The sequence below is a fragment of the Homalodisca vitripennis genome, chromosome 2 (assembly GCF_021130785.1).
Source record: "Homalodisca vitripennis isolate AUS2020 chromosome 2, UT_GWSS_2.1, whole genome shotgun sequence".
Classification (NCBI taxonomy): Eukaryota; Metazoa; Arthropoda; class Insecta; order Hemiptera; family Cicadellidae; genus Homalodisca; species Homalodisca vitripennis.
This window is the reverse complement of record NC_060208.1, coordinates 73246330-73259672: the sequence shown is the minus strand read 5'-3', so window position 1 is coordinate 73259672 and position 13343 is coordinate 73246330. Positions and strand designations below refer to the sequence as shown.

Genomic DNA, 13343 nt, shown 5'->3' with positions numbered 1-13343 from the left:
GCGAGGCGACGTCTCTCTCGTCTTCCGGAGATCGTCGAGTTAGGACAAGTATTCTTCTAACGCATGCCAATACAGACCTTAAAACATTCTAAGATAGACGAAATCCCAACATGACAAATACTTGTTTAAGGCGATTACGAATGAAGGATGTTGGTGATAAATGAATGAAGTGTGCCTTGTTAATAATGTAGACGAACTTTTGTCTTTCTCAGTGGGATTTTATTTATATCCGTGACAAATAAAATTACGGTAAAATTTTGTTTTAAACAGTGCTAGATATTTTTTACGATCAATACTGTAGGTAACAACTTCTTCTCTCGCCTCGGTTCCTCTCCAATTGTTTGTTTCTGGTGATTTGGTATACTCTTTACGGTTATGGTATTTCTTTAGTTGAGTGATCAGTTGGCTCTATCTCTCAGAAATGATGTCTTTACAACTGCAAGGAAGCTTTTTTTAACCCTGCTTGTGATTTAGGAGGTAATAATAATATGCTGTACTGCATATAAACACTGACATGTAATCACAACCGTCAATAACATAATACAATTTTGCATTCATTCACTACACTTGAATATGTCATGCGTACACTTTTTTTCACTAACCTAAATTTTCATTCATTCAGAATTTTTCCCACTCCTGCCTCAATATTAGTCTGCCAATCATGTGGTCTCCCAAACGTTAACCATAAACTCGTTTATATTGTTGAATTATATTAAAATAACGCGGTGCTTAGACGAGTTTTAAATGTTTTGTCATCACAGAAATTTTGTTTTAATTGGGCGGTTGGTTAAAAAATAGACTCATTCTTGAGAAAAACGTTCATAAACTAACGTTCGGTGTCTCTCAGTTTGATAGTTATCCTGGCTCTAGTTTTATGAGTGTATGCCGCTACCTCTTATAGGACTGCACTTTGTTTTGGAAAAAATACGTCTAAAATATAGATACAGGGTAATGTAAATGTGAGTAGATTAGCCCATAATACGCCGTCATCAGCACTTGAATTGGGCAGTATTTGGATAATAGTCTCAGTACATAAATCCCTGAGGACAATTTTTCACAAACGCTGTCTACATGTCACAATCATTGATTAAGTATTTGGAGGAATTTTCATGAATACACTTCTTCATTCTCAGTTTCATTTAAGGTGACTGTTGAACTCAGAACTGAATCTGTCACAAAATTTAATAACAGTAGATTTTGTTAGATTTGTTTTAAGTTTGAGCTCATTGAAAATGCTGATTAGTATTTTGATGAGCTCGGTAAATGTTACCATTATATGTTATGTGTATTACTATACGTTGAAACAAAGTCTTGTCATCTGCATACTGGACGATGAAGAATGATGAACGAGAGTTTTTTATGGTCAGAAAAAGATTAATGGGCTAAGGATTGATCCCTGAGAAATACAATAACCTTACCTCCTCTCCATCGATGTACTTCTGAAATTTGGACATATTACTTTCTATCACTAAGATATGACTATAGATAAGTCACTCAAGCAGCACTCTGCGTATTCCGTGATATTCCTGTATACGAGTTAGGATGCTATATGGTCAACACAGTCAAACGCTTTTGAGAAAAGCACTACATGTATCTCTTCGGTTTTCAATTCCTTATACTGTTATGTCTACTAGACGTACGGCTTCATAAGTTGACGACTTTCCACTTCAAAATCCGAACTGGCTTAATGATGGTAGATTGCGTTTTCCCAATACTTAGAAGGCGAATAAAAAAAGGTTTTTCTGAAAGACAGCAGAATGGAAGTAAGGTGGTAATTTTTAGTGGATTTTGTATAGTTCTTCTTAAAACTCGTGAAACTTTTCCCATTTTGAGAGAGGAGGGAAATCTTCCAGAGTAAAAAGAGACATTTATCAAGTGTTCAAGCAGCCCCTTCTATATTCTAATTAAAGAACAACACACGTTAAATAGAAATTGAAATCTTTAAAAAAATATATGAAAATTAAACATGATCTAAAAATTTGAGAAACGTCCAACGAGATAGAGGTTCGAGATCACAAAGTTTAGAAGTACAATTTTTGTGTCTCGGATTTTTTATCTGATTGGATCCCGTGTTGGCTTGTGATCGTCGATTGTGACTTTTTTGCTATAGTGGTCTGAGATCGCTGTGTTGGTCACAAAAACCCGACAGTCAGTCAGATTTGTAATGACGTTGTCAAATTGCTGTCGCTAGGTAAGTGGTGGTCACTCGTGTTGGTGACCATTGACCAGACAAGACCAAGCGACCCCAACAAGTAAGCTAACCGTTTTGTCATGTGGACATTAGTGTAAAATATGTCAGTATTAAAATCCCAATAGCTATGAGACAGTTCTTTTCGTTAGTACGTCAGTTAGTTCATTTTCAAATTTTGAAAAGAAATTGTCCTTCGCCTCCATTTGGAGACCTGCATACTCGAATGACGTGCATTGCAGTATTGTATGTATGAATTTTTACCCTTATGAATTTAAAATCTTTGTATGTTAGTGTTGGTTATAAATAACGTGTTAGATAACAACAAGCATGTCAGAATAAGTTAATCGCACATGGCGGAAGATCACCCTCCTTATTTGTAGCTATGTGTGGATATTGACGCACAAATGTAATTTTTATATTCTTTGTTATATCGGAATTTAATTTAGATGTAGTCAGTCATATTTTGGTGGCTATGAATGGGGGGCTGGACCCCTGTACCCTATGAAGGAGCTGTCCTCAGGGATGGAGGCCGTGGAATTCACCATCTCTGGCAAGGTTGTTTTTAACTAATGGTATTTCTTTTAATCTTCCAAGGCAGCACTCCTTTGACTGGTCCGGCTGGATTTGGAGTATTTCCTGAAACTGACAGGATTCCATCTAGTAAGGTAAACTTTTTTAAGCACTGCTGCTGATAAGAGTAAAATCAGTTGATAATCTTTTGACTCTATTAACTCACTAATTCCACCTTTTCTATTATACTATCTCCAATATATTGCAGGAATTACTGTAAATTGCCAATAATGCCCACAATTATTGGCAATTTCCTAACAATTCTGTTGAGAACTGAATTTCATATTGGGAATTATTAGAATTATAAGGGATTAGAAGAAGTCTTAGGCTGTCTATTAGATGTAAAAGTGACCGACAGTTCGCAGCATACCAACATATTCTAATATTATGTATACATTTAGACATAATAAATTATCACCATTCTAACAGCACCATCTTATTTTGGTGTGATAATTATCCTTCTAAACTATGCGAGAATATTTTGAGGTTATGTATGGTATATAACATACCAGTTGCCCTCAAAGCGCTAAGCAAGTGTTGAGCTTACTCATATAAGTTATACGGTGTTGCAGGACAAACACTACCTGTGTGTGATGGCAGCCGACACCCCCGACCAGAACCTCACCCAGTATTTCCCCCTGTGTAATGACTTTATCCACGCGGCTAGACTCAGAGGCGGCAACGTGCTCATCCACTGGTGAGTCTTCAAGGTTCATACTTATATTCTTTTTTCTTTATTAAAATTGCTTCAGATTTATCAGAACTTCCAAGGCTCACCATATTTAGTCCAAGCACTGGCTTACGTCGAATATGCACTGAAATAGGTAGAGAATTTGATGTTTGATTATTGAAAAGGGGTGACCAGTGAGTTAAAAAATGCCGTCGTCTTCTAGGGTGGTTGGCAATTTAAGGGTGGAGATTGAAGTTGCTAAAAACACTATTTTGTTAATCACTCGTATCTCACTTATTATTCGTGATATATCAATATTTCCTTCTTTAAAATGTTATTAATGTTACTACCGAAATGTAATGCTCAGTAAAAGCTTTTATAACTAATTTAACTTTCATTATATAGCAATTCTAAATTTAATAAAACAGTAATAAGGACTAATCCTTACTACTGTTTTATTAAATTTTAACGAACTGTAAGAAGGTGAAATCGAATTAAAGTGTTACTCAATATAATAATATATTATTAATTTATTGATAAATATATTCCTACTTAACATAATATTGTGTTGTAGTCAATTTATAAAAATTATTCACGTCATGTAACGAAAGCTACGCACCGATCCCGCATGTCTGTGATATACTTGCTACGGTTTAAGGATGCCTAAATAACTGCACAATTCATTTTTAAAGTTTACATTTTTATTGCCATTTTCGATCTTATTTTCTTAATCGGAGTAACAATCGATATTACTTATAGCATCAGAAACATCACAGACCACAAGTAAACGCTTTTAAATCTAAGTTGAATTGCAAAACCCATATATGTGTTTATTTTCTTGGCCAGTGCAACAACATAAACTTAACTGTGGAACCTTAAATAATTTTTTTATAAACAAAGGTAAAGCCGATCCCCTTTTAACCCTTATTCTGCCCGTCCTCATGGGTCACTGGCCCATGCGAGGATCTTAACAAACAAATTAAAGGGGAGAGTCGAAACAGTACAGTACTGATAAAAAGTAAAACTATCACAGACAGGATTCGAACCTACGCTATCTCTAATTCAGACACAAAGTATAACGTCTTAGACCGTTCGGCCATCGGCACTCCCCAAATTAGAGTAGAAGTGAATTTAATCGGTTGTATCTGACTCTTTTGGACGTAAATACGACCACGTACACGTAAGTTATATATTTCTTTATCGGGCAGAAGAAATATCAAAGCAAATATCATTGTGGCACTTTAAATCTTAGACAGAAAGTAAATTAAAAGAGCCGAAAGTGGACGCTTTTCAATGGAAGTTGGTTTTTGTTCGTATATATTTTCTTGATCGGAGCATAAGTCAAACTCAACTATGACAGTTGAAATATCTTGATAGAAAATTAATCTAAACAGACGGAAGTTGAACATTTTTGACCAAGTAAGGTTTTAGATACTTATATGTACTTATTGACTGGTTCTATTTTAGGTATTGTTGTATGAATATTTTATTTACTCTCAACCATAGATAATGAAATAATACGTACCTGATACGGCTACTTATGTTTAAAATAAATTTGTAGGGCTGCGTCATATTACATCACAGATGCTTTCACTAAGAAAGCTATCGATTTAGAAAATTCCGTGTGAAGCTCCGGGTAACTGCTAGTAACTTATAAACTAACTATTACGAAACTTGTAGTCTTATTGATATTTTATGGACGCATATCTTCAATAGATAAAAAATAGCACATAGGCGAAACAATAGAGGGGATTCCCTGCAGAAAGAGCAAATATGGTTACACATTACGATAAAATAAGACTCCCAAAGGTACCCTGGTGCTCCCTCTCACTTGTGCTGGACAACGATGTTAACGAGAAGCGTGAGTGGGTGACAACTTTGCTATCCAATTTGCATTGAACAGTTACTGGTCAGCAATTTTAACAGTACTATTGAAGATTGTATTAACTCTTCCACTTCTTAGTAAATGCCAAAACTTCAGTATATAATCGTGTAAATAAATAGATCTATGGCGCTCCTAGCACACTTAAATTATTATCCAAAGCCACAAACATATATATATATATATATATATATATATATATAAAACAAATAAAATAATTAACTTTTTACTTTTTCATTGTTTAAATAACAAAAATAATATTCTAATGTTTGCTTCTATATTTCTAATAACACATAAAAAACCTTTTATAGACTTAAAAATAATATAAAATCTTATGCCTACTGTTAAAGCCCATTCTACAATAGTTAAAATATCTTTAATTTTTTAGATAACAAATAAAGGGAAGGTATAAAGTCTTATATTGCCTACTCTCAAAACAACATCATGGATATTTGAACATTTCAAAAAACAAATTTGAATGTGCCGAGAAAGAATTTTGTTAATAATATTGATAAATCTATGAAATTGAAACAAAAATATCTGTTATCCTACAAAATTAATCTTAACACATTATCTATCTTTAAATGCATTGGAAATATTAACTTTCTGATGATTGTTTACTAATCAGTTTACAAAATATTAATGGACGAAAAATTTATTAAAAATGTTTAGCCAGCTAAATCTTTTTTGTTAAAATTTTTAACAGAATCTTGTAAATTTTACCAAATTTAGTAGTGTTTAAAATACGTACTGGTACATATTGATAAGAAGTTTTACCATTTTCAAAGTAGAATAGCAACCATTTACATTTGTACCTGTTCCTTCACTACAGTGCGTGTCAGCCAATTAAGAATGAATTAGTAGAGGGAAAATAATTTAACTCTGGCTCAGCGACAAGTCCGAAATGGTACCTTTTGTTTATCAGTCCTACATGCTGAGCACATAGGTCGCCCTCTGTATGTCATTTGTATTTTATATGATATGCAATAATTAAGTAGTTAATTATTCAATTTGTAATAGTGAAAATATCTTTTGACATAGTTTACTCAGCGTTGAAACATTCCGATTTGACAACAAGAAAACCAAAACAGAACATTATTTTCTGCTTTGTTCTCTTTGTGATTATGCGCATACATTATTTTTGGTTCTCTATTGATTTTAAATGTTATTCCCTCATACATTGCATACGATATGACTAATAATTTGTTTTTCAAATTTGTATACCTACACTCTTGAATCATCATAGATGTGGTGTGTATTATTTTTTTAGTATAGTCCGTGTTCGGTGAGCAGTAAAGCATTAAAGATAATAGAGTGGCTTCAGACGTTATAGGAAACTCTCTGCTTACCATCTATTTCTACAATAAAATGTATCTTTGTTTACTTAAGAGAAGAAGCTGAGAAGTCTCGCTTTGCATTTAATTCTAACGACTTTTGCGATTGCTGCATGAGAGACATGTTTAGTATGGATAGGGGCCACCTCCTGTCGACAATCCATGAGAAGGAGTAGCTGGCATTATATCTCAGTCATGTCACCTTTGGAAGAAGGGAAGGTAATCTCTGTTCCAGCCTCTCCCAGTCAAAGTGAGTAAGGGACAATAATTATATGCCCTTATGCCTATCTCCCATTACTAACTATGTACTAAGTAATGGCTAAGAACTAACTCCGAAGGCTATCAACGACCTTGAACACTAAAGGAGCTCCACCCACTCCAACAGTCATCTTCTCCAGTATATCGACCTATCGACCAAACCTTTTACCCCAATCGACATTTGTGGGTGTGATGTGCCGCTCCTGGACATTCATGAGTTGCCCAAATAAGTGACACATCGGATGTTTTCTATATCCGATCTGGGTTCTACCATCCAGAAGTAAACACTCCTGCGGAGACAAATATTTAGAAAATTAATACACCACCACAAATACAACCCAACTATAACACGTTATAAGCCTTAGTGCGTGAAATCGTATTGAGTTCGTGGTACTTTAGTACTTGCTAGTAATAAAGCAACCAGTAGTGCAGTAGTGTTGCAACTCTTGTCATCTTGAACACTTACTATGCAATTTTTCTGGATATTGTTTCACCGAATCGATTCTTAAAATTAAAATGTTTTGTGACAATACACATATATTATTCGTAAAACTTTTCAAAATAGGTTTTAATAAGACTAAGACATTTACGGTTTTGAATGTTATACAATTATTTAATTTTAGGATATATGTTTTTCTAAGGAACACAGACTGTCATACAGTAAACTAAGCCAGATAGGATGAATGTATATACTTTATATGACATTTCTTACTTGTTTGTTGCTTAAAATTAAATGCGGAAGTTTGATGAGTAATTTATTTATCCATTCACTTTAATAGAATATTGCAAGAAGCGGGTCGAAGTAAGAGAACTCTTTCAATAAGCATAAAAATGAATTTGAAAACACAGATAACTCGGTGCTTCCCGAATCAGTAGGCTGTTTAAATTTTCTAGATATGTTCAAAATGGCCTAAAGATTAACGAATTTCAAACGAAGTAAACTAACAGACATAACATTAAAATAAAGGAATTTTCATTTAAAAACTAAAAATAAAAAAGCCTTGGAGCTCCTCGTACATATCTGTCAAATGACGATTATATTTTGATGATATATTCATCCGATTAAATATGAATTAACGTTAATCCATCCTATGAGGAAGTTTTAAAAGCAAAATATCATCTTTATCTATATGGTACTTAAATTTATTAATCTTTTGCTAGAGTGCCTTTATAATCGTTGCTTGACCATACTATCGAAAGAATGTATCTTGCCACCTCACAGATTAATATACTTTTTTTAAATAAATTTATCGATCAAATAAACTGGGGTAGTGATGAGTCATCGGTACCATGTTGAGTATAAGCGAAAATTCCAAGATGCGAACAGATTGATCCAAGTATGTTTCTGATCTTTGGTACACTTTCGTATTTAGATAGAGGGGACTGGTACTTTGTTTCGGGAAATATCAAAGATCATTATTTTCTACTAAATTTTGTATGACAATTAAATTTCAATACGTTCTAAAACATCTGAAATAATGAAAAAAGCAGTTAAAAACACTAAATTCACTTCTGAAGTACACGATCATTACTAATACAGGTGTTAGTAACTATCAGTAATATTTTAATGTTTTCTATGAAAGTTGAGAAATTTTTATACGCTGTTTAAAAGATACATCGCCTTTATTTACCCTATGTCTCAATATTTGTGAAGAAAACTTCTTAGGAAATAAATATCTTTCAATCGTCGAAAGCACACATGTAAGAACAACACCCATGGAGTTCATATTACATGTAGCTTTCAACGGTTGTTTTGAGCTGTACCTTTCAGATAGAAAAAATGCCGCAAATAAATTTGGTTCTTTACATAACAAAATTGTTGTGTAAGAAAAGAATGAACCTCAAAACGTAACGCCTTGTGATCCATCTTGTCGATTGGTCCAACTCTGTTAATAGTTAATAGCCAACCTACATGGATTCAATATTCAGCTCATCCAAATAGACATAGAGTCTCTAATTATTATCTTACTATCTTTAATTATATGTAACAATTACCAATAGTATTCAAACTATAAGCTGCCGAATTTTAGCCGTGTTCGTCGACCATTATACGCCACACCGCCGCCATATTATAACAGATGCTGTTGTATTTTATTTTTAAACCAGTGTTCAAGAACCCAAAGTTGCAGGAGCAAAAAACATAGTTTCGTTGACTATAGAAAACGACATGTCAATAATTGAAGAAGTCTGAGAGTGATTTTTAGCTCCAATATTGTGGTGTTCCAACTGCTCTAAATACATGATGGGGCCGGAAGGTCGATAAGCTCCGTCACGCTCTGCGGTGTGCGACAATTGTATAAATTAAGGTTCATCCAAAACCTTCCTCATCTGGGTCATCATCTGGAGATAATGTTCACTATTATTAATTATGTGTTTAACAAGTAAAACAAACAAAACAACGGCTTATTTTAAAATAGTTATTTATTGTTTAATATTGTTCTAAAATTTGTATTCAAATGAAGAAATGCAATATATATATATATATATATATATATATATATAAAGCTATAGTATAAAAAAATGTTCTTAAAGATTCGTAAAAATTACAACTCAAAATATCATAAATAAAATTAACCCTTTGTTGGCGGAAGTTTTAAATCGGTGGGCTGTTCGATAAGAATTTTATGTGGTATCAATGAGGACGCACTGGTTATTTTAAGCTTTTTCCGAATCATCACATAAGAATCTTTACTCCAAACTCTCAAGGAGTAAAGATTCCAACAATCAAAATTAAATCTAAAATAATAAATAAACTTAATTGAATACACTTTTATGGTTGGAATTATATTTAAAATCTTTCGTTGAATTTGCATGTTGATAAAAACACGGCTAAGAAATCTTCAGGAGTATTTGCTTACAAGATAACAAAAACTGTTTAGATATCGAATCTTTATAGACAGTAAGTTTTTTTAGATTCACTCAATCTTTTGGAATTAACCTTTATGGAGTAGCTTCTTTTTACAGTCAGGATGATATTTTAAAACTACAAAAAATCCATATAAATAATTCTTAATCTTAACCCACGAACACGGTGTATGACAGTCTATGGCTTTTTTGTTTAACAATATTTTCTATCACTAATATTTCAATTAGAGCATTTAAGATTGGTGGTGAATAATTTTAATTATAGTGCGGGGAGAGGGGAGATATTGCGTTTCATCCTCAGAGTAACTATACATCATCAGTACTATACTGCAAAAACCAAAACAAATTGGTTCAAAATTATATAACAAACTTCCAAAATGTATTAAAGTAGTAGCTTATCCATCTGAATTTAGTAAACAGAGACCGAAGAACTTTCTTGTCAACAATGCTCTGTTTTTATTATAAGAGCTTTAATTATATTTGTTTTTACTCAATTGACTATATTTTTATTTTACTCATAATATATACTATTATGATAATGTTCCTGTATATTTGTAAATATTATTGAATATAATTTTAATTGAGTTGAATAGAAAAGATGCTTAATTAAATAACACATTATTTGTAATGCTTTCGCTGGTAAAACGAAAATTATTAAAATCGCGAAAGTGGTTACCCTGAAAGACAGGGCAATCTTATTTTAGTCCATCAGAGAAAGAGTTAATGATAGGAAAATGGAGAGGCAAATTCGTAATATTAAAAAGGTTTAAGAATATTTTTGATAGTTTAATTGTAGAAAAGTTTTAGTGTGGTAGTATAGCATCACATATTTTTGATCACTAAAGCTTTTGTTTTCGGTAAAAAATTAAAGTATTTAAAACGTAAGTTATTGTATCATTATATGAGTAAGTCGACAATTTATGAATTATATTTCTTGATAAAACTTTACATTTGCCACAAAATATTGTCTTCCACAAACATGTACAGTAAATTTGAGTTCCCGTGTTTATTATCGCTCAGAAAAAAACTATTACTGTAATAACAAACGATCGTGTAGCATTTTACTGGTTTTAGGTACATTTGTAATCTATCTTTTACAATGTGTAAATATTAAAATCACAGTTTGTAATCTGTGTATTTAAGTATAATCATGGTTACAGCCGCAATTGTAACACATCTTGCAAATCCCGCATTGAGCAAAATTTTTGAAAAACTCTTTTTAACTAGAATGCTTCAGTTTCTAAACAACCATAACCTGCTTTCTGAACACCAATTTGGTTTCAGGAAGGGGAAATCGACTACAGACGCCGTTGTGAGTCTTGTCGAAATGGTTGTAGAGGGGTTAGAAAGTCGAGACTCCACATTAAGTGTGTTTCTCGACTTATCTAAGGCATTTGACTGTGTTGACCACTCGAAATTGCTTGACAAACTTGAATCTCATGGCATCAGAGGCGTGCCGCTCCAATGGATTAGCTCATTTTTAGGCCACAGAACACAAATCGTCCAAATCTCAAACAAATTCTCTGAACCGATTCAGCTGAGCTATGGTGTCCCTCAGGGATCAATACTCAGTCCGATTCTTTTCCTCATCTATGTCAATGACATGGAGTCATCACTACTGCATGGAAAACTTGTGAAGTACGCTGATGACACGACACTTTGTTTCACCAACAAATCAAAAACTATTCTGGAACAGCAAAGTTTTCTTGACACCAACAATTGTGTCCAACACTTTAACAGCCTCAACCTCAAAACAAATTCTTCAAAATCAAATTTCTTGACTTTCGCGTTGCGATCAGGAAACTCCAATGACGGGCCAGCCGTTTTATTGGATGACTTTTTCCTGGAGGAAGTCGACTGTTCAAAATTCCTCGGAATATTCCTGGATCGGGGATTGACTTGGAATTATCACATTGATCATGTTTGCTCAAAACTGGCCTCGGGCATCTATGTATTGAGGCCTTTAGCCAAATACTGCCCCAGTCAGGTACTGATGACGGCTTATTATGGCTTGATCTACCCCCACCTCACCTACGGTTTGGTGCTGTGGGGAGCCAGCGCAAACTATCATTTTTTCAGGGCATTCAAATTGCAGAAGCAAGCGATTCGCATAATCGCACAGCTAAGGTTCAGAGAAACATGCAAGGAAGCTTTTAAAAAACTGCAACTGTTGACTCTGCCGTGTCTCTACATCCTAGAGACAATCTTTTTTTGTATGTCTAAATGTGCCATGACACGTGGCCGAGACATACATTCGTATGGGACAAGAGGCAGAGATACCTACCGAACTGGAAGTCACAGGACGGGGGTTTACGAACACTTGCCTTCGCAGGCAGGAGTTCGTTTTCTCAACAAGTTGCCAAATTCAATCAAAAACGCCCCAACGCCCAAGGCATTAAAAGCTCGTTTAAAACGCTTTTTAGCGTCTCAAGCATTTTATAGTGCGGACGAGTTTATGGCATTCGACTGGGTGACCGCACAATTGGAACACTGACAACCAGCGTTGGAAAATGGGAAAATTGGCATGAGTGAATGTGGGGCGACTGAATTTCTGTATGTTTGACTGGTCTCAATGTGGAGTGATTGGTCCAAATTATAGAAAAATGACTATTGCTATACATTTTTGTAATGTTCTGGCAAAAATAAAATGATTTGATTTGATTTTGATCTTTACGGGACTCGGTATGAACGTTCTACAAGGGATAAGTTCGTTATGGAACAAATCAGACCAATTGGAACGCCAAAAATTGCAATTGACGTTCTATGTGATGACGTCAGAAGACTACCTATTTGAAGTTGAAACTATGTTTATGAATAATAATTCAACTGTTTGACGAAGGTATGTGTTAGTATTAACTGTATCACTACAAGGTACAGATGCCTTACGCTTGTTTGTATTTACAATGGTGCAAAGAGTACCAGAGTAGTAGGAGTGAGAGTTATAGTAGGACAGTACTTCCAATATTTGTAGATTTTTATGTATTAGACGATTCAGTTTTAGGAGTATTATAGTGTCAGATTAATCTTAGAGGTATTATGTTCAGAAAGGTTCGGTTATTTCCAGCACGGAACTCGTAACCAGTTGCGATTATTTTGTTCATCTCGTAAGCCTGTTGAAATACAAAACGAGGACCATTTTAAGGAGTTCTGAAGGTCTCAGGAGAATATAATCTATAACTATTCTAAAACTCATCAGTACTATTCTACAGTGACATGCATGTAGTAGCAGAATTTTAAAACTTATCTTCAGGAATATACTTACCCATTGTAAAATGCATTGTGATGGTAACACAACACAGTCCATGCGTTGACAATATATGGTATACTGTCTGACATGTTTTGGCAGTTTTACAAAATATGGCTTTACCGGTAATAATTAAATTTGTTTTATTTTATAAAGGATAGATTAAAGCCCTTTTTTAGTCTGATTTCACTCATCCTAATGTGTCACTCTTGCGAATATCTTATCCAACAGAATAAGGGGCCAACTGACACGTACTGGTGAAAAGCATCCTCCACAGACAGTATTTGAACTACTTTAAAAATCCATAATTTAAATCAAAAGTCTGTCTC

At 34.0% G+C, this 13343-nt stretch overlaps 1 protein-coding gene across 1 annotated transcript in view; it reads left to right on the top strand.

Annotated features, from left to right (window-relative positions):
- Nucleotides 1-13343, top strand: part of LOC124354169 (dual specificity protein phosphatase 22-B-like) — a 185208-nt gene that overhangs the window by 113773 nt on the left and 58092 nt on the right. Inside the window, exon 3 of the mRNA XM_046804429.1 lies at nt 3334-3458. Within this exon, the coding sequence (XP_046660385.1) occupies nt 3334-3458 (125 nt within the window). The remainder of the gene's footprint in view (nt 1-3333; nt 3459-13343) is intronic.